This window comes from Diplotaxodon limnothrissa, linkage group LG19 (genome assembly GCF_057381915.1).
Source record: "Diplotaxodon limnothrissa isolate DT_005_m linkage group LG19, D_limnothrissa_male_GT1.1, whole genome shotgun sequence".
Lineage (NCBI taxonomy): Eukaryota > Metazoa > Chordata > Actinopteri > Cichliformes > Cichlidae > Diplotaxodon > Diplotaxodon limnothrissa.
The window spans coordinates 21,075,563-21,103,561 of NC_140614.1; the positions used below are offsets into that span (position 1 = coordinate 21,075,563).

The 27,999-nt window shown below is 40.5% G+C and overlaps 1 protein-coding gene across 1 annotated transcript; it reads left to right on the forward strand.

Moving 5' to 3' along the window:
* The first annotated feature begins 132 nt into the window (after positions 1 to 132).
* Positions 133 to 27,998, forward strand: ccdc162 (coiled-coil domain containing 162). Its single transcript, XM_085342471.1, has 36 exons — positions 133 to 263; positions 699 to 771; positions 915 to 1,025; positions 1,147 to 1,260; positions 2,259 to 2,453; positions 2,540 to 2,630; positions 2,718 to 2,848; positions 2,928 to 3,080; positions 3,277 to 3,378; positions 3,855 to 4,013; positions 4,091 to 4,182; positions 4,319 to 4,454; positions 7,079 to 7,282; positions 7,370 to 7,702; positions 7,830 to 8,030; positions 8,147 to 8,268; positions 8,387 to 8,615; positions 8,701 to 8,906; positions 13,626 to 13,779; positions 13,909 to 14,004; positions 14,510 to 14,722; positions 14,828 to 15,042; positions 15,213 to 15,351; positions 15,437 to 15,557; positions 15,660 to 15,769; positions 18,973 to 19,122; positions 19,223 to 19,270; positions 19,417 to 19,584; positions 20,192 to 20,344; positions 20,438 to 20,572; positions 23,946 to 24,098; positions 24,553 to 24,762; positions 26,691 to 26,811; positions 26,949 to 27,011; positions 27,209 to 27,357; positions 27,945 to 27,998. Exons 1-36 carry the CDS (start codon positions 133 to 135, stop codon positions 27,996 to 27,998), a joined length of 5,235 nt encoding a protein of 1,744 aa, XP_085198597.1.
* The last annotated feature ends 1 nt before the right edge of the window (position 27,999 follows it).

The following is a 27,999-nucleotide window of genomic DNA, read 5'->3' on the forward strand; positions in this document are numbered from 1 at the left end:
TCTCCATGGACACACCACAACAAGTCAGCGTTGAGGCAGAGATTTAGCAGGGCTAAAGGAGAGAGAGAGAGAGAGAGAGAATTATTTTATTTTTTTGTCATTTGAATGTGTTGATCATTGAAGATGTCAGACATGTGTGCAGTGTACAAAGTTTCCTCCTCTGTGAAGGTGAAGCAGATGGAGGCAGAGCTGTGGAGTCACCTCTCTGCACTCAAGGCAGAGATTGAAGAGAATAGAGGAGCAGGATCTTCTAATGCCTACAGGTTTGTCTGTGATGTATTATTTAAGCTCAGATTGCCAAAAGGGTAGACCTGAAAGCTATCCTCAACTCAAAATATGGCCGGTTGTTATTTAACATGAATGTTTGCCCTTCACAATGCAGACCGATGTACTTATGTGCTCAAATAACCCTGCACATTTCAGATTTCTGTTCTGAAGCAGGACGCCTTTCGGTTTTCCACCTTAAATCCAAGTTTAAGATGCATAAGGCTTGTAAAGTATGCAACACAAGTATTACCAGTAGTGATGATAAATTCACATTAACAGGCAGCTGAACTTTTTTGTTAGTGTTATGTTCCCTGTATATTTATCCTTTTTTTAAAAAAAGCCTAAGTAGTGTAGCAGCATAGTAGTCACTTTAGGTAAAATGTGACAGATCTGAGCTGTGACTGATTTGTTTGTAAAAGTTTTTGTTCCAGTTCTGTACTACCTCCTAAAGATATTTCCTTCTTTCGTGTGGAGAGGGAGCATGCACTGAGGAGAGGGCTTCAGGTGATGCTTTCTACAGAAAGTTCATTATTAGTCTTGCATTGTTAGACTTTAAAATCTTTGATTTATATCCAATATTAAGTGAAGGCATTATTTTTAGGTTGTTTTTTTTTTTTTAGGTGTAGTTTGTTTTCTGCTGGTTTCAGGTGGCTGACATTTTGCCGACTCGGTCTCAGGCTGATATCATGCAGCGAGAGCTGGAGAGCTGCTTGAGTTCGGAGTACACTCCTGACAGTCTGCCTCTTCTGCTGCACCAGGTCAGGACAGAGACAGAAAATTTATGCCTGAAACAAGAAGCAGAAACAGATTATTTTAGGATTTTTTTTTTTGAAAAGTTTTTAAACTTAAACCAGTTTCCTTTTTGTATTTTTACCACAGTTCTTCACAGACAGATCTTATCACTTGGCTCAGATCAGATATCTGCTCATGCTGAGATGGAGGAGATTTTGCCACCATGCCAGCGTTATTGAGAAGCTTTATCCCCATTATAAGGTTGCCATGTGTAAACGAACAGCATGACCTAGCAGTGTTTTAACAATACTCTAAAAAAAGTACATCTTTTCACTGTACTTTTGTACTGGTTTGTGGTTATTTTCTGCATTTTATTCTGTATCTACCTTTAATCTGAGTTTAAAAATATGGCAAATATCACAGAATACATTTCCCAAAAAACACAGGATGCTCTACACGAGTGTGAATGTGACTTAAAAACATGTTTAACTAGTACACAATTAAGGTAGCATTAATTCTGAAAGGTGTATATACTCACTGGACACTTTATTAGCATTAGCTTGCTAGTACAAGTTCTGTTACTGTTGCCTTCCTGTCGGTACGACTTGGATATCTGTGGATATTTTGTTTCTTTTTTTGGACCATTCTCTGTAAATCCTAGAGGTGGTCATGTGTGGGGAAACCCCAGTAGATCAGAAGTTTCTGAAATGGCAACATTCATGCCAAATTCAAATTCCAAATGACCTTTCTTCTTCATTCTGAAGTGCGGTTTGAACTTCAGCAGGTCTTCTTGACAATGGCTGGTTGCATTAATGAGCAGTTGAACAGGTGTGAGTAACTACAGGTTTTTGGATTTCTTTTTCAGGGCAGCTGTTGTTTACATCATCTTAGATCACAAATCACGCTGCAAAGTTTCACAGCAGCATAGTAAAAGAGACAGAGGGCTAAATTATCGTGTCTGCAGTCATGTTTTCCATCTTTGTGTTACTTTCTCTTATATATGAGCTTTAAATGATAACAAATACTTGGGATCCAGTTATTTAGATTTTATACAGCATCTGTGATTTAATAATTATTCAGAATGCAGTCAGTTCAGGAAGCATACGGTTCCTTGTACACTATTTTGAACGTCACTGGAAAATGTTCTCCTCGTGTAAACAGCTTGAGAATGCTGAATCTTTTATTTCTAAAGAACGAGAAGAATTGTACAGATGTCGCACTGAAAAATGCATCATCGTATAAGACTTGTTTTGTCTCAGGATCAGGTGTCCTACATGACCCGTGAGTATCAGGATGCCGTTCAGAGAGCTCGCAGACTGTCAGCAAGCAGAGAGAAGATGCTGACCGGCCGAGGAAACCCCGTCAGCCTGCTCACTCAGGACGATGTCGTCATTTATCTGCAGTGGCTTGTCTGCCACCTGCACTCTGTTCAGCCCATCCACCACTTTCTCAGGGTAAAAAGCCACAGACAGATTTTATCACTGTTCATCCTGTCTGATGCCTGTGGTGCTTTATTTCACATTAAAATTTGCTTTAACAGGTGCTCCACTATGTACCTATGTGTGAAAGAAAAGATGAAGCACCAGGAAAGGATTGTGGGGAAATTTTGCATGAAAGGCAACAGGCTGATGGTGAGCTTTTCCCTTCATACATGTTTTTTGTAATCTTTTGGAAATAAAAAAAAATAGTAAAAAAGTTTACATTTAACTGTATTTCAGTACTACCACTCCACACAGTTCACCTGGAGCAGTTCATGCCCGAGCTGGAGTCCCTGCTCGCCTACTTCTGCCTGCCGTATGACACAGGAAATCTGAAAACCACTCCAGATGAGATGGAGCTATTCAGCATGGTATATTTGTCCTCAAAAGGTGGTGAAATTTAAAATGCATTTAAATTATTGGTCTGAATCGCAGCTGCTGTCTGTCCAGGTGTGGAGGGAGTTTAAAACAATCTTCCGACAACAAGAGCAGATGAAAACGTTTCCTCCTTACGACGGTATGGACGTCAGAGAGAGTCAGTGGGGGAGGAAGAGTGCAAACATGGCTGTATGCAAGGAGGCTAACTGGATTCCTTTCATCCAGGTTTGAGGGGAAACAAATAAAATCTCTTCAAATACTGTTTCCTGTGATGCTCGGTGCTTTAGAGTTCATCAGTATCTGGCAAAACATTTGCATTTTTTTTTTTTCTTTCTGTAAGCACTTGTGTTTTTATGGATTCTGTAGTCTTTCAGACGTTTGCAGGATGCTAGAAACTGATTGTTTGGTTTCCGCTCTGTAGGTGAAACCCAGGCGAGATCCGTGGCAGCAGAAGCTCTTCACAAAGCTCAAGGAAAAGAATTCAGTTGATGAGCTGCTCCAGATGCAGTGCAAGTTTCTTCAGGTAAAAAGCGAGTCTGCTCTGAATCAGTGTCACGCATCCTTCAAAATGGGTGAAATTATTGCAAATGATTAATAAATATATAGTTACAACTGACTAACTGATAACTGGTGAAAAGAACATAAGTGAGAATTTGCTAACAGTGCATTACACTAATGCCACTTTATTAGGTACACCTTTTCAGCTGCAATGTCATATGAGCCAATGACCTCGGAGTATTTAGGCATGTGGACATAGTCGAGACAAGCATATAAGCATGGATCCATCCTGCCTTGAACCAGCAGCTCAGACTGGTGCTGGTACCTTAATGATTTCGGAACTTTCTTGAATCTGTGCCACAAAGAATGAACACAGTTCTGAAGAAAAGCCAGTACTAGCAACGTGTACCTAATGAAGTGTCCTGACTGTATATAATGCCTTTTTATTTTAATGATTTTTGTCACGTTTTGTTATGCTGTCCTCACTGTGTATCTGAGCAGGTCCGCAATTTGCTCCACGTGGCTGCAGCTCTCAAAGAACATGCTGCACAAGTTGGCGACTCACAATCCACATCGTTCATCTCAAGCAGCCGCAAGACAAAAAAACAAATGATCTCTGAGATTTGGAAAAATGTTTACAACGCTGCCAATCTCATTCAGGTGTGTGTCGTCTAGTTTTCGACTTGGGAGATGTAAAAATTCAGTCAGTGCAATAACACTGACATTTATGTTAATAGGAAACCCACAGTCACTCATCCGCATCCAGAGGGAGCAGAGGCAGCAACAAAGAGATTTCAAAGAGTCAGACTTCAAGCTTTTACCATGAAAGGTGTGTTTATTCAAAGAAAAATTGCTTTGCAGAATTTATTCATCACATTACTTTGGTCACTTGTGAGGCTGAAAGCCTTTTAAGACTAAGGAAAACATCAGCTCTTTTCCCACTCACTCATATTATCGTGGCACAGTCAGTCTTTGGAGGACAACCTGCAGGTCCTGGGCCTGGATGACAGTTTACCTGAAGGCTTCTCGGGTCCAGTAGTAACCAGAGGAGCTTACCTGTCCCTCATCTTTCTGCGCCACTTGAAACTCAGAGAGCTCCAGGTACAGTAGTAGTATTTTCTACTAGTATTTATGTGGCAGGTATGTAAGTGCATGTTGATGTATGCAGTATAATAGATACATTTCATTGGCATTGGGGTGAGAGGAGCAAGAGAAATGCAGTTAAATGCAGGGAGGTCTTTTAACACATAGTGAGTGAAAAAGGTGACTGAAGAAGACACACCAAATGCATCATGGGAATCCCCCAGCAGCCTACAACTATTGCAGTGTAACTAAGGGAGGATTCAGGGTCACCTGATCCAGTCCTAACTATATGCTTTAGCAAAAAGGAAAGTTTTAAGCCTAATCTTAAAAGTAGAGAGGGTGTCTTTCTCCCAAATTCAAACTGGAAGCTTCTTTCACAGAAGAGGGGCCTGAAAGCTGAAAGCTCTGCCTCCCTTTCTACTTTTAAATACTCTAGGAACAACAAGTAAGCCTGCATTCTGAGGGCGAAAAGCTCTAATGGGGTGATATGGTACTATAAAGTCATTGAAATAAGATGGGGCCTGATTATTCAATACTTTATATGTGAAGAGCAGGATTTTAAATTCGATTCTGGATGTAACAGGGAGCCAATGAAGGGAAGCCAATGTGGGAGAAATACGCTTTCTTTCTAGTCCCTGTCAGTACTTCGGATCAACTGAAGGTTGATAATAATGAATTAGAGTAGTCCAGCCTAGAAGTAATACTAAGTAATGCCTATGACCTAGTTCTTTGGCATCGCTCTAACACAGGGTGTTTCTAATTTTAGAGATATTGCACAATTGGAAGAACTCAGTCCTACATATTTCTTTAATATGCACATTGAATGGCATATCCTGGTCAAGAATGAGTCCAAGATTTTCAGGGCCAAGTGCAATAACCTCAGTTTTATCTAAACAGAATTGGTCCTAGCACTGAACCCTGTGAAACTCCATAATTAACCTTAGTGTGTGAAGAGGACTCTCCATTTACATGAACAAACTGGAGTCTATTAGGTACGATTCAAACCACTGCAGCACGGTACCTTTAATTGCTACTGCATGCTCTAATCGCTGTAATAAAGTTTTAGGGTCGACAGGATCAAACGCTGCACTGAGGTCTAGCAGGAAAAGCTAAGAGATGAGTCCACTTCTAAGGCAATTAGAAGATCATTTGTAACCTTCACTAAAGCGTTTTTTTAAAATTACCTCCTGCCAGCTTGAAGGCCAGTGGTACATAGCCGATTATTAAAGAGAGGTTGACCATATTTAAGACTGAAACATTAATTATTGGTGGGACTTCTCTCAGCAGTCTTGAATGGGGTCTAAAAGACATGTTGATGCTTTGGAGGAAGTAATAACTGAAGTCAGCTGGACATAATGTTACGTCTGTGAGATGGTTACGAGTGACTTTTTCTCTAATGTTTAAAATTTTATTTGTGAAGAAATTCATGAAGTTCTTACTAGTTAACTTTTGCTTAAAGGAATGCTACAGGTGGTAGAGCAGATCACCTACTAATCAGAAGACTGGTGCTTCAATCCCTATCTGCTCCAGTCTGCATGCCAAATATCCTTGTGCAAGATACTGACCTCAAGTTGCTTTCCAATGCATCCATCGGAGTATGAATGCGCATGAATGTTAAATAGAAAGCACTTAAGAAGTAGAAAAAAGTGCTTGACCGAATGAGGGTGAATGAGGTTGTTTTTTTTTTTAAAAGTGGTTTTAGAGTAGAGTTTAGAGTTTTCAGAGTAGAAAAGTGCTATATAAGAACCAGTTCATTTACCATTTCCCCTGGTCCTTACTGGGTTGTCTGCTTTAGGTCTGCGAGTTATACCAGGGAGTCAAGTACTTCTGGTTTGAGCCTTTCTTTTTCAGAAGAGCTACAGTATCCAGAGGTGTTCGCAGTGAAGAAGTGAAATTATTAACAAGATAATCAACCTCTATGGGAGTAGCGTTCAGGTAGCTGCTCTGCTCTGTTTGGCACCAGGCATAGAAGAAGAGAACAGTAGATGAATTACATCCTTAAACTTAGTTACAGCACTTTTAGAAAGACATCTACTGAGATGAAATCTATTCCCCACTGCTGTGTAATCCACCATTGTAAATGTAAAGTTATGTGGAAATGTTCCGTTTCTGTGCCATATGTGAGAACAAGATCTAGAGTGTGAGTGGTGGGTGGGTTCTTTTACATTTTGAAAGAAGTCAATCGAGTCTAATGATCGATTACATGCCTTGTTGAGGCTGTCAGTATCTACACTGATGTTAAAATCACCCACGATAATTATTTTATCTGAGCTGAGCACTAAATCAGATTAAAAACAGGGTCTTTGGTTAATTAACGACTGGAGTGGAAGATTGCTGCCATTTATTTAAACTAATATAATCATCCTACTGTAAACAGGTTTCTATAAGGCAGAGTAAATCAATTTGTTGATCAATTTTTAATAAAATGGGAGAGAGAGACCTGAAGTTTAATAATCCACACTTCACTGTTTTATTCTTTGGTGCAGTTGCGGATACTGAATTGTTCTTTCTCTCGTCTCTAAACTGTTTTTTGCTGATGATCGTTTTCTTGTTGATTAAAAAAAGAAAATATATTAAGTATATCTGTCTGTTGCTATAGTATGCGAGCTCTCGAATGTCGTTTTAATTTTTACCATCTGCAGCGTGTGTCACTTGGGATGCTGAACTACCTGCGCTCTGTGGAAAGGACTTTGACCTTTGACCTGGCAGGTTTGCAGCTAGAAGGACAGGTGCTGCGCAGCACAGCAGAGGAGACGGGTTGGATGAATGTAGCCAGAGGAGGAAGAGGAGAGGCAGAAGGTCTCGGCTCTGTCCAGTATATTCACAGCACTCCTGTCGATTACAAGGTAAAAACATATATCCTCTTGCTTCAAGTGAATTTAAAAAAATTGGTTTAACTGAGAATCCAGACATTGCTTCTTACAACTGTCTAGGTCCACTGCTCAGAGTTCATGGAGTTTGCAGAGGTGGAGAATCTTCATGATTTTTACACCTCTGAGGGTCGTTACATCCACACTCAGGACCCCAGAGGGTTTTACATCATGTACGACGCTGCTCTGCAGGACCTTGTAGAGCTGATGAATGAGCTTCTCCTCATCGGCTCGCACTTCATCCACAGAAACACAATCAAACAAATTGGAAAAACTGAGGGAGTGTCAGCCTCGACAGTAGATTTCAACTCCTGGGCTGGGACAGATGTTGACCGCGTTGCTTTGCTTCTCAATTTGTGGGCATGTGAGACTGAGTTCATGGAGAGCAAAGTCCAGGTAGATTGATGGAAAAGAGGATTTGATTTCTTTTGGCTCAGTCATTTCCTGTTAGCATTGAACTTTATAGAACTACGACTGACATACTGTTACAACTGACTAACTGTGCACTTCTGTGTTTCTGCAGCTTTTAAACTGTTACTATGAAGCCTACCAGCATGCAGTGGGCACAGAGGAGAGGTTTGCATTGGCCCAAGTTATCACTGACATCATGCACAGGAAGCCACAGCTGGACCTGAACCAGGATAACTATTTTCAGGCCTACAGGACTGAGATCAGCTGCATGCAGAGCCACCAGCGGCTGATCCGAGACATTCTGGACAATCAGGTAAACACTAAATGATGCACTGGATTGTATTTACATGTGAAGCTGTGCAATGACTGTGGTCTGTATATGAGACACACCACAGTTATATGTTGTGGTTATGTTGTTCCTCTGAACAGATAGAGAGACAGCGACTGTACCTTCAGCGCATCTGGAGAAATGATCACAAAGGCTTTATAACCAGCTATGGTCGTCCACCCAACTATGTTCCCCAATATTTGGTCTCACTTGGAGGCACGAGGCAAGTTAAAACAGCTGTGGAAGACTTTATACTATAAAACATAATTATTTTCTTCTTTTAATGCTCATGTCTTTCCCTCCTTGCGTCCTTTTGGGTTTTTTTTGTTTTTTTTTTGCAGGCCTGCTCTGATGAACGTATTCCTGCTAGAAGTTCACCCATCACTCTGTCTGGCCTCTGCAGTCTATCACGGATTGGTTCAGGCTCACACTGAACTATGTCAGTTGCACCGAGCCACGAGCATCACTGACAAACTCCACCTCGAACACAACCTTTTAGAGCAGGCACTGAAAATCTGGAACAACCAGATTTCACCAGGAGCCTCCTACAGCTCACAAATACAAAGAGATGTACATTCTTGTTCAGAGTATGTTCAGATTACTGTGTACAAAAAAATAAGCCATTTCACTAAATCCCAGTTTCTGTTGCTCTCAGTTGTTCTCAGACGTGTTTATTGAGGATCCAATTTTGGTCCAGAAGTTGGGCCTGTCACTAGTAAAAGCTGCAGAGGAGAGGGACATGAAGCAAGGACCAGACAAGCTGACAGACTGTGCTGTAGAAACATTGTCCATGCTGCTGGAGCTTATGAGCATCCGCCATCGCCTGCTGGAATCTGCCTCAGAGACGGCACATCTGGCACAGTTAAGAAAACACTCACAGCAGAGGGGCAGGGGTATTTACAATAGGTTCTGGACCTTTTATTTAACTCCTTTTCCCCCCATGAAGATCACATTTGACAAAGTCCTTTGTACCCTTAGTAACAAGTTTTGACACCTCACTATGCATCAATAAAGAGGTGGTTTGCTAAATATTAAACAGTTTGCAGGTTTTTCAGCCAATCATCAAGTTCTGATGAAAACCCAGTTGTTTTGTTCTATAAACATACCTGACATATAACAAACTGCTCAGTTCAGAAATGAGCTTCAAAGGTTACTTCAAAGAGTTATTATATTTACACCCAAACATATCCAGCTGCAACCTAACACATTTAAGTTTTATATAGCATGATAACACAAACAACTTTCCACTTTTAATTTCCTACATTTTTACATTTCATACTTCTCTGTCGCACCTCCTTCACTACATCCACGGCTTTTCTTCCTCTTCCTCTTTCCGTCTGGCAGCTCCAAGTTCAACACCTTTTATCCAATATATCCACTATACCAATTCTGCACATTTCCAAACCATCTCGTCCTTTTGTTTTTTAACTCTTTCTCCAAACCGGTGCTGTCCCTCTGATGTAGTCATGTTTATTCTTGTCCATGCTGGTCTCTCCCAATGGAAATCTTGACATTTTCAGCTCTGCCTGCTGTCTTTTTTGTCAGTGCCAACATCCTCAAACTATACATCACTTGTTAATTTTGTAAATTTTCCCTTTCACTCTTGATGCTATCCTGTCACTGACATTTGTCTTCACCCACTGCACCTTTTTCTTTTAGCAAAAAAAAGTTTCTGGAACAATTTTAAAGTTGTTTAAAACTTTAAACCCTCCCAGGATAAGAAGAATCCAGTTTCTATTAAACTACAGCTGTTGTTAGGTTATACTGGCTCTTTGCTGATATGTTAACATTTCTGTGCAGCCAGGATTAACCAGTTTGAATTAAATGAGTAATGTAACGTAACATTTTTTCTCAGGCTGTACAGAAATGTGGCCTTAGAGTTCGGCTTTGAGGAGTTCCACCTGTATCTGAGGCCGCTGCAGTTTGAGTGTACTGATCAGAAAGTCAGAGTCCAGCAGAGGCCTTTTTGTATCACAGAAATCCTGGAGGACGACAGCTGTGTGGACAGGTAAAACATAACTACATCTGATTTTCCAAATAAATCTTCATTTTCATAATAGCTGAAAGCTGGAATTTTATTCTCTTTAACTAAAAAGTCTGCTGTATATTAAAAACCAGACATGTTTGAGAGAAGCTGTCAAAAAGATGTTAGGACTTCTCTTAAGCAATCTAGCAATGTCTATTATTTCAGCTTCTTTACAAAAGCAGTAAACTGTGTTTGAAAGAAAATTAAAGAGGACTTTCTGCTGCAGGCTCATCCCATCCCATCTGCCTCTGAGCATCCAGAAACTGGACGAGAACCAGATCAGATTTAGCTTCAGCTCAGAGGAAGCAGTTATCCATGTGAGATTAAAGTAAACATTAAGGCTTATCAGAAAATAAATTAATACACACAAATACTTTCATGTGTTGCTTTTCCTAGCTTATGAACAGACAGAGTATCAAGAACCTCCAGGTGGCGTTGGCCTGTCAGGTTACACAGAAGAACGCCTTGACGAGTGCGGTCAAACTGGCTCGACTTTGTCTTTGGGCAGAAAGTGACTCATCTTCAGCCGAGGTTTGTGTTGCTCTCTGATGAAAAGTAATTTCAACTTGGAGTATTTGCCTTTCCTGTGAAGAACCTGTCAAAATAACAGTCTTAATGACTTCACACTGGACTTCAAATACATGATGGGACTGAATGGGCATTGTTGTGCAGGACATCAAATGAAATCATCCTGATCAGACGTTCCCTGGTCGAAATTATGTTCTAGATCCAGAGGCAATAAAAAGAAAAGCCTCAATGTGTGTGTGAAATATTAACGGTATGTGTGCTCTGTATGTGGATGGAATTGGGATAAAATAAACATCTGTTTTCTTTTGGCATACATTTTTATGGTTGTTGATTTGAAAACGGCACAATACGGTGGATCCATTGGGCTGGAAAACACAGGCTGAGTAACAATAATATGAATACTGCCTAAGGGTTAGTTAGGTCCAACATCTGAGAATAATAGTGTTTACATGCTGATTTATTGGTAATAGCATGTATTTATGACTCTTTGTACTGAACAAAAGAGTCTGAATACTGTGGTGTTATTTTTTTTAATGCTTTTATATAAGCACACAGCTGTTGAAATATTTTTCTTATCTTCTTTATTAATCTCAGAGGGAAGACAAAGATGTAACATGCAACTCTGGCTCTGGCAGCCACACAGGCGGCCTGCAGGAACAATATAAATCTTTTCACTCCAAACCCTCCACAGGAACTTCCACAAAAAAGCGGTATTGACTTACAGGACAAACTACACCAGTAGTGATTAACACTTTTTTTTTTTGCTCTTTATGATATAAAATCTCATTTGTTCCTTCAGGGTGATGGGCGCATTTGTGTCCATCCAGCTGGAAAAAGTGGGTCTGTGTGACGAGATGCTGAATTCATTTGTGAAGAAGAAACAGGCCGTTGGGGGGTTCCTAAAAACCCCGGTGAGATGCACGCAGGTGGCTGAGCAGGATGATAAATGTGATTGGCTGTTCATGAAGTAAAATTAATTTGTCTCACTGTGCAGGAGGAGGCTGCAAAGATCAAAAGGGAGCTCATAATCGACTTTCTCAGGAAGTATGTTCTCTGGCATCCTTTTTTTGTTAAAACAGACAACCTGAGCTTTACTGAGTTTTTTCTATGATAGTAAGGTTCTTCAAAATGTTTTTTCTCAGATTCAGCACACAAATGTCTATGCACTGTGTGAGAGCTCAGATTGTTGGATATTACCACAATCTGACCTTTCTCTTGGAAGACATTCCCTACATTCGTCAGTCCTACTTCATGATTGGACAGCCGGTTGCTGATCGTTGTTCTGACCCCAGGTACAACCTCTAAGCATTAAAGAGTGATTATCCACGTTTTATTTGTGTCCTGGTTATAGTACGGTGAAACTTGTTTAAAGAATTTGAGCCAAAATGCCAAGTTTGTGCATTTTGGTACAGATGTTTCTTCAGTTGTATCCGGGGAAGATTTTCAAACCAAGCTGTCTCCCAAACAGGATTTTTCAGCAGTTGTTGTGTGCAGATGGAAGAACTCTCCTCAACCTCTGGTACATCCCCCACTTCACTGAAGTGCTTCGCATGTTCAAAACACTTAATGTTTCGGTGAGACACTTAAACTTGTCACTGAGACTAATATTACAGCAGGTCACAGGGTGATAACTTTAGCTTTCAGTTTCTCATGCCATGAACTAATTTTAGAGCAGATCTGTTTTTGTTCTTCACCGTGTTGGTGGAGGAGAGACGCATGTTAACACTTTCTTTCTCTGGCCTTTAACTCTCTTCTGGTCTGATTTCATTAGGCATGTGATGAGGCTCTCCGTCACACTCTGCAGATCGTGTCAGCTCTTCATGGCATCATTCATTACCTGATCAGCTTCTCCAAACTGGGAAACAGACAAGACTCTTTAAAATGGGGGAGAGGACATGATGCAGCAGGGTCACTTCTGGCGGCTGACTGGGGAGGCGCTGAAAGCATCGGTAGGTTTATTTTATAAATGAAGCATTCCAAAAGAATTGTAGTAATGGTAATGTTTAGGGATCTCTCATGCAATGCTGAGAGTGAATAGGATGGAATGACTCAAAATTGACACATGACAGAATAAATACATCTTTTTTTAATGTAAAAATTTGGTTTGTTCTGACATGACAGCATCACACAGTTGCTGCAGATTTATTGGCTGCACGTCCATGATGTGAATCTCCCAATGCACCACATCCCAAAAGTGCTCCATAGAACTGAGATCTGGTGACTGCGGATGCATGAAATATTATTTTTCCATTCTTAGATAAGAGGAGAGAGAGTTACTTTTGCCTTCCTATCGGTTCAGACTGAACTGGCCATACAACTTTCATATTCATTTAACCATCTTTGCATTTCAGGTATAACCAGGGACCAGGATTTGGACAGCCATTCACACATTTGTTTTTTCCTCTCTGGGTGCTGTACAGGAACAGAGTTGCAGGAGCTCCAGCAGCAGGTTGATCATCTCTCTGATCCCAGCAACCTGGAGTCTGTCGGCCGCCTGCTGCAGCTGCGCAGGCAGGTCCTCCTGCTGCAGTTTGATACTGCTGTCAGAATCTTTGTCAGGTCAGCGGTGAAATCGTCACTTCCCTCAGCTGTCTGCTACCATACTGACACTTTCTCCATGACAAAGATATTTAAAGGCTGTTTTACTTTTTTCTTTTCTGTGTTTGGTTTTATGGTTTCCTTTGTTATGATGCAGTTTTCATTGATTTAAAAAAAATACCAGCATTTAATAGAAAACATTTTCAAATTTTGCAAAAGAAACATGCTTTAAAAAAATAGTGTATAATATTTTAAAAACATAAAGAAAAGTATGGCTTAAATTTAGTGATTAGTTCATGTTGATGCGTTTTCCACTGCTGGGTGATGTGAGGTGTTTGGCCAATTCAAATATTTCAACAACTCAAAGCTTTTGCGGTATCAGTTTTTGTTTTTTGTTTTTTCCAGTTACTCGCCTGAAGTTTCCCTCCATCACTCTTCTATCACAGCTTAATAAACCTTAATAATGAAAGTATGTTTATCATGTCTAGGGAGGCTTTCCTCTCCTCTGGTGATGTTACTTCCTGCCAGAGTGTAAATGACAACATGGCGAACGCTCTCCCTCCAATGATTGGCTGCATCCAGACTGACGTCTTCAGTCTCACGCTGCCCGTTCCTCAACCTTTGGAGAATCAAGGCTGTCAGGTGGTGACCTCATATAATCATTTTAGAAAACCATCCTAACATATGTTTTCAAAAAACATGAAAACACTTGAGAGGATGAGAGGAAATGTGCTCTGTCACGTCATCTTTCTGTGCCTTTGTCTGCTGCAGGCACAGAGGATGTATCCATGGAGGAGTTTCATAGCCTGTCATGGACTGCTCCCTCTTCATGTTTGGGATGTCCCACCTACTGAACACTGCATGCAGGTTCACCACCTCATATGCTTTTTTTTTTTTTTTTTTTCACCTGTTAATGGTGCTGATGAGACTTGGTAGATTTGGTCTTGTGTATGAATCATGTTTCCAACCAAAAATATATTTTGCCATCAATATGTCATAATTCTGGAAGTTTCTTCCTGTTAAAAGGAGTTTTTCCTTCCCACTTTCACCAAGTGCTTGCTCATATGGGTTTTGTGATTGTTTGGATCTTCTCTGGATTATTGTGGAGACTTTACATTAAAATATGAAGCACACTGAGGTGACTGCTGTTGTGGTGTGACACTAAACAGATGGGACCTCAGTATTGTTATCATTAAGAGAAAAATGCTCAAGTAAATTCATGATCATCTGCTAAAAAGAAAGTCGTTGTATTTCCTATCTTTATTTATACAAATATGGGTGCGGACTTCTTTCTTGTATTGTCCTTAACCAACTACACAGCTTTGTTTGTTTTGGGTTTTTTTAATGCATCGTTAAACTCTCCCAGTGATAGTTAAAAAGATTTCATGGTTATTTGCAACTCTGTTTGAGCAGCCTGAGCAGTCGCAGCAGACTGCAGGCCAATGCTGCAATCCTTGGGGTGTCCCTGCTCATGGAGGACGTCCTGAACGGTGGAAGAGAGGCAGAGCCTGTTCGTCTCCATGGCAACAAAGATGACCTTCAGCATAGTGGCACACCTAATGAAGTAGCGACAGTTTCTAACAAGGTCATACCAGTGACGCTTCCACATTAGGGTTCACACATTAGTGAATAAAATTGTAAGTAAATTACTAAGATTGCTGATTTGGTAACTATTCCTTTTTTATTGCAGGGAAATAAAAGCTGCAGTGAAGATGATGAAGAAGAGGAGATAAAGATCAATTCCTCAAACCTTCAAGATCCAATCAGAGTCCAGTCTGTGCTGAAAGGTTTTCTCCTGCTGACAAAGCAGCTGGAGGTCTTCAAGGAGAGATGGGCTCTAAGACGTTTAGGCGCCGATGTCTTCAGTACACCTGCTTTGTATCAACAGTTTGTAAAACTTTACCGGTAATTAAGGAATATCAAAAATCAGACACTCAAATAATGTTATTTACTCATATCAGAAAATAATTGTTTTTGTGACAACAAAGTTAATGTTGTTTTAGGATAATGTAAGGTATGCTTAGGTCTTTCTAATTCAATCATTGTTTTACAGCAATTATTCACTTTGTTTTTAGAGATGAAATCTTTTACCCCAGTATGAGAGCTCTGGCTAAACAAATGGATAAAGAGCATCACTATGAGGTTTTAATCTCTGGCACCCAGTCTCTTCTGCCCCCTCCTGGAGCTTCAGAGGTTGATGTGAAAGCCTGGCAGGTACAAGCACAATGAAAACTGCACAATTAAATCATCATGTCATAATAACAAGAACTTATAGTGCTGCAAAATCTACTTTTTCCAGCTCCACCTGCTGATGGAGAGCACAGAGTGCGACATGATTAGAGCAGTGCAGAGAAAGATGAGCAGAGAGCTCACACTAGTGCTTTCAGAGAAAACTCAACAAGATAATCGGCTCCCCACAGGTGCGCATAAACACCACTGAATCTACCTTTAAATACCCATTCAAAATATTTTTACTATTAACTATATGATTGCAGTTACATAATGTTTCCACATGTAAGCAGAGCTGTGGAAAAGAAGTCAAATGAAGTACAGTTTGTCCCGTGAGAAGCCACAGATGGTGGAAACATTCATCCAACAGCTGATGCAGGGAGCTGAGCAGTCGGAGGGAGAGGTAGGGAAAATACCCACTGATGCTTTGTTCTCCCCTAAAGTCTTTTAATAATGTGCTGCTACTGTTGACAGGCTTCTGATTACTGTGTAGGATCTCTGCTGAAAAAGAAACTCAAACCTGTGTATTTTATCTACTTGCATTCATTGTTATTTCAAATGTGGGCTTTATAATGCTCTTAAAACCCTGCTCTGCTAAGGCATGCCTTCAAAAACACACTAAATACCTTAAATGCTTGCTCTACAAAGGCTGCCATTTCTCCTGAGCTGATTATACAAGCTGGTTGCACTCCAGCGCTATCATTATCATTTCTAACAGCCCCAAGTACACAAAGTATTTGGAAAAACATGCAAAATGTGCTGCTTATTCCTATCATTTCCAGTGCACAGGAAGAAAGTGAAGTTGTTTAGTTAACTGCTTTCCTGTCCATAAGAAGAGGAGAAAGGAGTGGGAACATGCTCAGTTAATTATGCAAACATGTGGGACAGGGAACATGAGGTGTTGCTTGGTATCAGCTTTAGGTAGACGTTTTATTTGACAGGTGTTTGAGAAATTGTCTTATTTTAGAAAGAGAAGGTAATCAGTCCATTTCCACCAGGTTTCTTCTTCCTCGAGTCTGCAAAATAAAGGTGGCAATCACGTTTCCCACAGAGGGTATGTGGAGTAATGTACAAACTCTTTTTAAAAAGTTAAAAATTAAGGGGAAGTTTTCTCTAAAAGCAACATTTTTACATGCAACTAAATGTTTACAAGCTGCTGTTGTGACCAGTAATGTCTTCACACTTGAGGTAATGAATGCTATGGTTATTCAGGCCTTTTATTGATTTCTTTGAACTGTTCCTATAGCAGTTATAAGTGGTGTTGAAGGCTCTTCAATAGCTTTTAACTTCACAACATGTAAACTTCTCATCAGTGATGACAGACGTGACAATGATTGAGCTATTTGTACGGTGGCCCTGAGAGGCCAAATGGACTGCAACTTAAGAAAACACCAGCAATAAGAAAAACGCTGCAAAAGCGCACAAAACACAACAGAAATAGGGAAAAACTGAAATAGGAAAAAAGAAAACAGATTTCTAAAAGCACAGAGGAAGTGTGGAAGTTTCTGGGGAGACAATAACCCAACGAACCAGTTGCAGGAACCCAAAACATGCTAGGTGTGTTTTATCATGATTCATATAATACTGATGATGGATTTTTAGGCTAATAGTTAGGCTAACACACTTACCTGTCATCTTTTCTTTCCTCACAAAAGTGATAGATCCCCCACTTCTTTTAGGTGTCTCCCAGCGCAACACTTTTTCCTATTTCTGTTTTTGTTTTTCCTATTTCCGTTGTGTTTTGCGTGCTTTTGCAGCGTTTTTCTTATTGCTGGTGTTTTAAGTTGCAGTCCATTTGGCCTCTCAGGGCCACCATATATTTGGCCTAAATGACAACAGATGTGTTTGTAGGAGTGATTGTGATGCTTTCTAACCTAAGAACACAGTGCCAGCTGTCCAGCACGGTGGTGGTAGCATCATGGTCTGGGGGCTGTTTTGCTTCCAGTGGTACTGCTACATCACACAAAGTGGATGCAATAATGAAGGAAGAGGGCTAACTCCAAATTCTTCAACTATTGAAAACTTATGGTAAAATGGTAAATGGCTTGTATTTGTGTAGCGCTTTTACTCATGGGCTGCGCTTAAAAGCCAGGTCCATGCCAGGAAACCAACAAATTTAAATGAACTCTACCAAGAGAGGTGGTCAAATACACAAATACAACAATTACACCAGAAACTCATCGATGGCTTCTAAAAGTGTCTGGTTGAAGTGTAACTTTGCTAAATGACATTTAACCAAATATCAGTGGGGGTCTCTGTATATATTTGACTCTGTATGGATAAAGAAACCCCTTCTTGTTTTTACTGGAACAGTGGCGCGGCTGCCCCTCTGTTGGTCTTCCATGGTTTCTTGTGTTCTGGGGGCCTCTGGATGTCTGGAGTTTTGATCTCCTCCATACCTGCCTCACACCCTGGAGGACGGGGCTGTGGCCCCCCCACACTCCCTAGCAGATCGTTACATGGAGAAACCTTTGGAATACAAGCGCGCTGATCCACACAGGTATGCACACGGGTGTTCACTGCTCGTAGACCCAAATTACACCTTTCTTGGCTGCTACTTCGAAGCACATCTGTCCTGCGTGCTGCACAACAACATTGAATATTTAGTATTTACTGCTGTTTACACTTAGCTAGATTAATGCGATGGTGTTGTGTTTAGTATGTTGCTTTGTTTCTTTTTTTTTTTGTTTTTGTCTTTTTTTGCTTGTTTTCTATTCTTCTCTCAACAGGTGATCCAGGAGATTTTTTTTTCTCCCCCCCTTTCTCACTGTCCCTCTCCCCTTCTGTTTTTCCTTTCCTTTCTCTTTCTTTCTCCCTTTCCTATCTCTCACTCATGTCTGTCCCATCTGTAACATCTGAAAATAAAATATAATAAATAATAAAAACAAAGATCGACCAAATGGACCAATACGGCAATGCCACGATGATCCATTTGGCAAAGTAAATCCATTGGGTATCCTTGTTGGTCTTCAGACAACAATTCTGATGGCTAAAGAACCAAATGGGACAGGCGGAAGAAAAAAAGAAAAAAAAAAAAAAGGAAAAAAAAAAAGAAAACTTATGGTAAAATGGTAAATGGCTTGTATTTGTGTAGCGCTTTTACTCATGGGCTGCGCTTAAAAGCCAGGTCCATGCCAGGAAACCAACAAATTTAAATGAACTCTACCAAGAGAGGTGGTCAAATACACAAATACAACAATTACACCAGAAACTCATCGATGGCTTCTAAAAGTGTCTGGTTGAAGTGTAACTTTGCTAAATGACATTTAACCAAATATCAGTGGGGGTCTCTGTATATATTTGACTCTGTATGGATAAAGAAACCCCTTCTTGTTTTTATGCTCTACAATAATTCTACCCTGGAAAAAGAGCAGTTGAAAGACATCATTAAAAGCCTAAAATTACGATGACATTAATTTCCTTCTGACTACTCTTGTATCTCTTTCACATGTATTGTGTGAAGAAATGCCAACACATAGAGAATATAACAGTGCAGCTTGTTGACTATTAAAACTTATATCCCAAAGAATGGGGGGAATAGAGTATTAATGCAAATTGCTAAACTTTAGATATTCATTAATAATACTCTTGGTTTTCTTTTTTTAGCTGAAGGTCTCTCGGGATCATCTGCAGCAGTGTCTCACTCACCTCGGCTCCTCAGTGATGGAGCGAGAGCGCCAATGCTTTCTGCTTTACTCACAGTTTTATGAACAAATCCTGCAGCAGCACACTCAGCTTCTGTACCAGAGAGAACAGGTACATGTGTGGAATATCTTTTTATCGGAGTAAATATATTATTGGCAGTTTATATTTTTTTAAAAATGAAATCTATTATCTTTCACCATTTTAACTGCAGGATTTGAAAAGTCTGAAGGACGCTCAGACAAGTAATTCTCACAAAGAGGTACACACAGTGATTCCCATCTGTAGCCTCTATGATTTTGTGAGTTAGTAGCAGAAAAGCAGATTTGAGCTGCTTTAGGAATGTAAGTCATGTTTGAGATCGAGAGCTTTCAAACAAAACTACTTTTGAGCTCTATTAATCCACAGGTGGCAGATTTATGCCGTGGGATGATGTTGGAGGTCTCAGCCCTGTGGGCCCAAGTTGCTCACCTGGAAGAAGAGAAAATTAATTTAGAGGAACAGCTCGGCCTCACATTCAAAGAACGCTACCACCCTCTGGTCCGACACCTTTTCTCTACCTGCATCCAGTTAAAGGTGAAAGAACAAGGCCCCCTGTTAAAGGGCTACAACAAAACTTTCACCCTCGACATCCAAATGTTGTAGTAGAAATTAAGACCCATCAGACGAGTTTTTTTCACTCTTCTGTGAGATTATGCAAATTTTAGCCTCCGTTTTGAGTTCTTAGCTGGCAGAAGTGACACGGTGTGACTCTGTAGTTTTCACCAGTTTTGTGTTAGCAAGTAGCTGAAGTGGTGAAAACGACGAAGTGGCTGGTAAGTGTACTGTTTCTTTATAACTAGAATATATACTTGCCCTTTTCATATATCATATTTGAGCAGAAAGTGGTTGAATGACACTTTCTCAGAAGTTTCTCTGTACCATAATAATTTGCTAACATCTGATTGTTGGTGTTCTCTTTATAATATTGTAAGATCTTTACCATGCAATATAATGCACCTTGTTGTGACTGTTGTTGATGCTATAGAAATATAATTGATTGGACAATAACTTTAAACTATGTGGTAAAACGTTGTTTATTCTTTAGTTCTTTATTCCTGAAATACATAAACAAGTGTTATTTTGTCATATCTCACATTTTGATTTGTTAAAGACTTGTTTGGTAATTTTGTTTGGCTTTCAGGCCAGACTTGATGAATATCCCCGACAAATGAGGCGGGACATAAGTGTGATAGTGAACAGAGCACGGGGGGAAGGAGTGGACAAGATCATCAAGCTCAAGAAGAGGTACGGCTGCACCAAAGACAATGATGGACTCGCCCTCACACAGTTAAAGGTACGGAAAGTTTTTATGTGTAGGCAGTTAAAAAGAGCAGAAGTATTGAAGATGATCTGTGAATTGTACCACTTTCATACCTGTTATCTTAAGAAGGAAGAAGTCCACGAGTTGAAGCTGGAGAACAGCCGGCTGACTGCTCTGCTCTGTAAACTGAAGGCTCTGAGATGCTGGAGGAAGGTGGTCGACCAGGAGAAACTTCACAGGCAACTGCTCCAAACCAAGCAGGTTAGCAGCAGGATGAAGAAATATTCAGCAATCAGAAATTAGCTTTACCTCTTGCAGGGAGGGAACATGAGGCCATCAAGTAAAAGGGAAAAGCATGAATATGCTTAGTTGTAGGATTTAAACAAATAATGTAACAATGTTACATGTACTCATGTAGGGGAGACCGGGGATAGTTGTAACATTTTTGACATTTCTGTCTGTAAATTGAAGCTCTTTTAAGGTAGTGGATTCAAAATGTAATGCAAAGTATTTACATGTCTCTGCTATTAAATAGTGCAGCTATTTTCTCTGCAGCACAATTACCCATTGCATGGTATGGCCTCAAACACAAAGAGTGAAATGTTACAATTAACCCCATAGTCTGGGTTAGTTGTAACATATCCTGGGGTGAAATGTAACACAATGAAATAAGGGTACTAACAAAATATTAACATGTAATCTTTGTTTATTCAACACATGAATGCACTTAGAGCCGTGTGTGTGTGTGTGTGTGTGTGTGTGTGTGTGTGTGTGTGTGTGTGTGTGTGTGTGTCAGAATGCAGAAATCTAGCTTTTGAACATATTCCAACCCCCCAAAAAGACAAATTATGGAATTTTCTGCAACTGAATATTTCATTAATTTTGGTTGGTCTTCCTTGAGTTTGGCCTCATTGGCTCAGTGGGCATTATAACCTACAACTCTTGCACCAATTTTGAACATAACAATGAAGCTGAAAAAATGTAGTTGTTCACCAGCATCGCAATTCCATTACTTTTTATCATGGCTTACCTTGGTGTGGTTTGCAAAGTGCTTCAGAAAGATGAGGAAATCTGTTTCTTGCACCCATCCTGATTTATTTCCACTACCAGTACTTCCTACTGGTCCATCTCTGACACAGTGGTCAGCATAATGTATGTGTGGGAACACAAACAGTGGAGGAATTGTGTTGCCAATGGCATTAACCGCACAAGAGCGACCAGTGAACCTCTCTCTGCTGATGTCATTGCCCCAACTTGTTTAATATAAGTTAAAGTAATATTGTGGTAAGTTGTAACATCTGCATTATTGTTACAACTAACCCAGACTGCTGCTGTTACAACTAGGGTTGCCAACCGTCCCTTAAAATACGGAATCGTCCCGTATTTCGAAACAAAAGTACACGTCCCGTATTGAGCTAATAAGGGACGCACTTTGTCCCGTAATACAGTGAGAATCAAAAGTAGTCTATAAATGTTTATGGAATTAACACTTTGTTTGAAAACATAATTCCCAGCCCCTCTCCTGCTTTGTGACCAATGAGCTGACAGCACACTTATGACAATTCGAGTATGACAATTCAGATTACCGCTCATCTCATTGGTCGAGGAAAGGTCGCTTGCGGAGAAAATACCGGAAGACAACAGATGACCACAACAACAAGCATGGCCAACAGGGGAACAAACGCCGACTCTGCGGTGCAAGTCTCGGATGACAGTACACCTAAAGCTGGGCAAACACTGTGCGATTTTTTTCAGTCACGTTATTCAGCTCCTGCTCAAACTGCACGATTGACTCGCAGGGGTTAGAAGTTCGTATGTCACGATGTACTCTCACACTATACCGCCCGATGCTCTGATGCGACCTGAGTGCTCACACTGTGCCTCCATAACATGAAGGTTATAACAGAAAATCTGTCGCTCGCTCTCTCTGTCTTTCACTCACACAGACACACCACTACCATCAACTTTGCTAAATTGCTAATGAAAAACATTGATCAGGCAGCTGTGATTGAGCAGCAATGTAAATCCAACTATTTTCACGGTTGTTGTGGTCGTGATAATTTTGTGATGCCACATCGAAAAGGCTCGGATGAGCTTTCCAAAGTTCTACAAGTTGTGCCTCCATCGCTTGTGTCCAGATCACACGCTGCACAGCCGTGCTGCTCCATCTTTTTCACCAACGTTTACGTTTGCGCGTGAGCAGTGTGAGCGCCTGTGGTGACACCCTCACGAGCGATTGATGATCGGGAGCTGGTCGTGAGGTGTTAATCACTTCTCGTTACCCCACGTATACTACACGACGCACGATGAAGGCCAAAATCGGTCCGATCACTCAAAAATCGGCTCAAAATGGGCCAAAAATCGCACAGTGTGAGCCCAGCATTAGAGCAGCAATGTTTGTTCCCCTCAGAGAAAGGGAAGAATGGGAAAAGGAAAACACCTGGCTGGAAAACGTTAATATGGGCATGTGCAGTGAATATCAGCGCTATGTGGCCAGAAGTGTGATAATATAACTTATTTTGTGTAATAAACAACTGCAAGGATAGATGATTACAACAAATTGATGACTAATACATAAAAGTAATACATAGATGAATAATGATGATGAGTTATGATGCGTAATCATGGGAACAAGCGGGTTTACAAACAGGAGCAGCTGATTAGCATTAGAAAAGCTGAAATAATACTTCAACTGAAGCCAATTGTACTAAATGCACTAAATGTGCACTGTTACAAGAATATTTTTCTTTCTATTGTTTTCTATTATTTTAAGTTAAGCAGGACAGAGTGCTTTTAAAGAAAGATTTACTTATATTCTCAAAAGTTAAGCATGACAGGCTTCTGTTTAAGAAAGAGACCTGTTTTATGTGTTAATGTTGTCATTTTGAGCTAAAAATAAATGGCTAAATGATCATTTGTTTCACATGTGTTCATATCACAAAGAATAGAATATGCATCTACTTAAATCAACTTCAAGTCAAATGGTTAAAAAAATAATTTCACACACAAAAAAAGAGCTAGAAAATTCACCACACTGGGAAGGGTGAAGACAACTGGGTCGCCCGGCCCTGGCCACGAGGTGTCCCTTATTTATTTTTCAGGGAGTTGGCAACCCTAGTTACAACTGACCCAGAACTCCTATAGCCATGAACTAGCTAACATTACAGCCAACGGCTAAAACATTAGCACTAAAGACTTACACAGAATATATCCCCATAGACATACAAATAACATAATTTAAGTTTGATGAGTTTAACTGCAAAGCAGATAATGCTATTAGAAATTGAAATAAAGTAGAAAAAATTACTTTTTGGCATACAAATTACTTTTTTTCATGTTAAATTGTCTGTGTTTGACAAAATGTGCTGATTTTTCACATGTGATAGCAGAACTGAGTTAGGCATGCACAGGATGAGTCACATCATTTGAAACTTAGCCCTGATTGGAGAAATTGGAAGTGTTACAACTGACCCACGTTACAACTATCCCCGGTCTCCCCTACTGCAATTTAAAAGTTTAATGTTTTCTTTTGCTTGACCTGGTTAATCCTCACTAATTTTGTCAGCTTTGCATTATTTTTCTAAGCCCATATTTATACATTTATGAACTCAGTGCCACACTGGTCATTTTGCAGAGGGAGGTTACCACTCGCACCGAGGCTCTCAGAGTGAAAATGTTATCAGAGGATAAGGTGGCTCTCCTGCAGGGGGAGCTGGACTTTGCACAGCAGGCGCTGACCTGCTCTCAGGCCGAATGCAGCAGCATCAAGAAGCAGCTCAGCAGGAAGGTACATGCACTCCTATCCACACCTTCTACATCAGTTAACATCAGCTGAAACTGCAAATACTCTGAAATTCATTAAAACTATGAAATGTTTGGTTTGTATTTCTTAAGCTTGGTGAAGGTGCTGTTGAATGCTTTCAGAAGCAGTGCAGGTTTATTTTAAAATGCCAGGATTTTAAAAGTTAACTACATTTTTTGCCTCGTTGCTGATCCTACAGACACTTACATTATATTGCAGCTTCTCTAGGTTTCTCTTGTTGGCTTTTTTGGATCTCTGAGGACAGGATCTGGGTTTTTGGAGGCTCACTGCACATCTTGAAGTGTTTAAATCACATTTCGCTCACATAGACTTCCTAATTCATGTAAAGCTGTGCATTTTCAGTTTTGACAGTGGCAAGAGCTGTCAGGAGAAGAAGCCTGGATATATTCACTGAATGTTTGCTGGTTCTCGCTCACAGACAGAGGAGCTCCAGGTGTTCAGGCATCGGTCTGCACGGGAAGCCCGCAGCAGACAGGAGCTGGACGCTCATCTAGTGCAGACCTTGGAACAAATGAGAGCCGACATGGAGGATAGAGACAGACAGCTCAGGGCCCTCGGTGAGCAGCTGGACAGAGGCAGCAGGATAAACAGGCTACAAAGAGAGCGCAGTGCCAAAGAGATCCGGCAGGTCTGTACGTTAATTAATGTGTTATGCACCACTGATTGCAGGCTGTCTTCTGTGCAAACCCTAAAAAAAATCCACTTTTCATGAGCTAAAAAAAAAACCTGTGGTCAGTGGATTTTAAATAGATCATCCAAAGAAATACAATTTTTAAAAAGATCGTGGTATTTTAAGTAAATCAACCTCTGAACATCTTAACTGAGAGTCAAATAAAACCAATTAACAGACTATATCTGTAGGTTCTCAGTCTTTCAGGTCATGGTAGTCTTCAGCACTAGTTGGACTTCTTTTCAATTCATGAAGACTTTTCGCTTCATCCACGAAGCTTCTTCAGTTCCAGTGTAGAGTCCCAGATATTTGCCCACCATGGAGGTTATGCAGAAAGTCACTGATCCACCCCGCAACCACTTGAGTTATTAATGGTCATATGATCCAAACTGTGAATCAAGGTGTGGTTCTTGATCGCTGGGCAGGCTTGTCAGAAATTACATTTCTAAGAAATTATGATGGAACAACTCAGTATAACATGCAAGTGTATGTCAAATCCAGCAACACCTTTAGAAAAGCACTGGTTCATCCCAAAGGCACAAACACAATCTAAGCAACGTAGTGTGTGCTGCTCAGTGCAGCAAGGAGTGCTCATAACGTTACACGGGAAAACCAGACAACCACTCCACAGACTGATGGCTCAGCAGAGAAGAACTCATCAGGACAGACTGTTTTCAGGATGATAATGTTCATACTTTGGCCTGAGAAGCCATCAATGTCCACTCTGAACGACTCTCATTGAAAAGGCACAATGCCCTCCAAAACCAGCTATCAGAAACCTCAATTAATACCTCCCTCCTGATCTCCTATCTGTAAATGGTAAGTGGAGCGATTCTTATATAGCGCTTTTCTACTCTCCCGGCGTACTCAAAGCGCTGTATACAACATGCCACATTCACCCAATCACACCCATTCTCACAAGCACTGACTCTAAACTGAGTGCTTTTCTAACAACATTCACACTCCGATAGCTGCATCGGAGAGCAACTTGGGGTTAGCTATTTGCTTTTAAAGTTTTTCACTAGCCACTGCCAAAAATCTGGCAAAAATCTGACAGAGTGATGTAGGATAAAAGTCCAGACCTAAATCCAATTGAGATGAATTCATCATTTAAAAAGTGATATTTTTGTATATACTTGGGGTTACCTTTGTCTAATATTAATATAATGCAAATTAAAGGGGTGGCTGTAGCTCAGGAGGTAGAGCAGGTCACCTACTGATCGGCAGGTTGGCAGTTTGATCCCTGGCTCCTCCAGTCTGCATGCCAAGTATCATTGGGCAAGATAAAAAAAAAAAAAGGTTGCTCACAGTCATTTCATGATTTAAAAAGGGGGTAATTATATTTTTCACACAGGGCCAGGTAGCTTTAGATCCCCCCCCCCCCCCCCCCCCCGGTTAATTAAATAATCATTTAAAACTGCATTTTGTATTTACACGGGTTATCTGTGTCTAATATTGAAACATGTGTGACAAAAAAATGGGGGGGAAAAAAACAGGAAAGGGACAATTTTTAACAGAACTGTATAATGCAGTCTTGAGATCCCATGTGATTCAACAGTCACACTTTGACCACGTGACCTTAATGGATTGCGTGATGACACGACTCTCAGGACCACCTCCAATGGGACAAATCCACGAGGGGTTGAATACCTGAGTCTCTTCATCAGTTTGCAGAACTGAAGAAGCCTCTTGGATGAGAGGTTAAAGGATTTTTGCAGTGCCTTGGTGCAAAAATCCTGTAGAGATACTTACAGATACAGAGTTAGTCTTGGCCTCATTCTGGTGATAGATCTGTCAAGTCAATATCAATGCACATGGTGTTTTCATTTTAAATTTAAGCAGGAATAAAAAAAACAACAACTTTTAACCACATTGTTGGGGTCCAGGTGAGGGGGCAGCTACAGCAGCAGTGCAGCCTTAAACAAGAGGCCTTTCAGCAGCTGGATAAACTGCAGAACCAGATGAACGATGTGGAGGCAGCTCTCTCCAGAGGAGCTTCGACAGCAGGTAAAAGCCTTCCAGGCTCTGCTGATACTCAACAGGATGACAGACCAACAGCTCGCTTTGCCTGTAAGATTTTGTCTGCTTCAGACATTCTTGACTTGAAATTTCACTCCTACTTTCTTGGTATCGTTATATCACAGGTCAAAGCAGGACTTATTCCACGCTGTCAGTCAGCAGACTGAGTACTAGAAGTCCCTCGACAGGTACTGAGCCCACCACCTTCATCTCAGAGCAGTGAAGCAATAATGTAAAGCTGCTCATGCGGTTCATGAGTGAAATCGAAAGCCATCAGATTATCCAGACACTCATATCTTTTTGTGATGACATTTTAAATTTCTTTATAGATGTTATTTTCACACTGCAGCATAGCTCTCACTCTGTTCTATTTCTGTGTGCACAGGTCTGCACCGGAACAGGCTGCATTCAGCCCTGCAGCCTGGCAGCCTCACAAACTACACCACACCTCAGGACTTTGCAACAGAGCCAAGACAGCAGAGAGCAGAAACAGCCAGAGGTCTTTCAAACATGAGCACAGACAGATCGAAAGCAGTGAGTGAAATAATCATTTAAAAACTTGTTTCATCTCTAATGTAAAAAACAAGAAGGTGGGTGGGGAGATACTTTTTTACAGCACGGTACATTTTGGAGTTTTAAAGCATATTGAATTCACTGGTGTCCCAACTAATGAAGATTACGTCTACATAATAATAGGACAACTACTAAATGGTGAACGTAAAGCGAGACAGTACATTGCTGGTTTCAAGGTGAAGAATGTGTGAATGCTTTTGCGATCACCCATCTTCAAAGATTCAAGGAGCTTTATTGTCATTCGCATCACAAGTTAACATGAGGTGGAAAGAAATTATGCACACACGGTCCTGGAGTGAAAAAAATAATAATAATAATGAAGAAACTGATTTTTTTTTAAAGTAATAAATAATAGTTGTTGGTCTTTTGTTTTGTTTTTTAACAAACAGAATAACAAGTAATAAAATAAGACGATAAGTTGAGTGCAACAACCTGAGTACCAGTATGGATATAGAGTGTAGGTATCTGTTTCGTCAGACGGGTATAGCAGGGTGCCCAGTTTTATCTCTTAGATGTTCAGCTTGAATCCGCCTTTGTTTCTCTTTCAGGATCTGTGTCGCCTGCGCCTCCCGATAGCCGAGGCTTTGTTCCCAGATCTGTGAG

Bases quoted from the DNA above. Each gene is read 5' to 3' on its own strand.
- ccdc162 (XM_085342471.1), top strand. From the start codon at position 133: ATGTGTGCAGTGTACAAAGTTTCCTCCTCTGTGAAGGTGAAGCAGATG. The intron at 8,616-8,700 runs GTACATTCTTGT...TGTTGCTCTCAG, and splicing joins GCTCACAAATACAAAGAGAT to TTGTTCTCAGACGTGTTTAT. The intron at 13,780-13,908 runs GTGGTGACCTCA...TGTCTGCTGCAG, and splicing joins TGGAGAATCAAGGCTGTCAG to GCACAGAGGATGTATCCATG.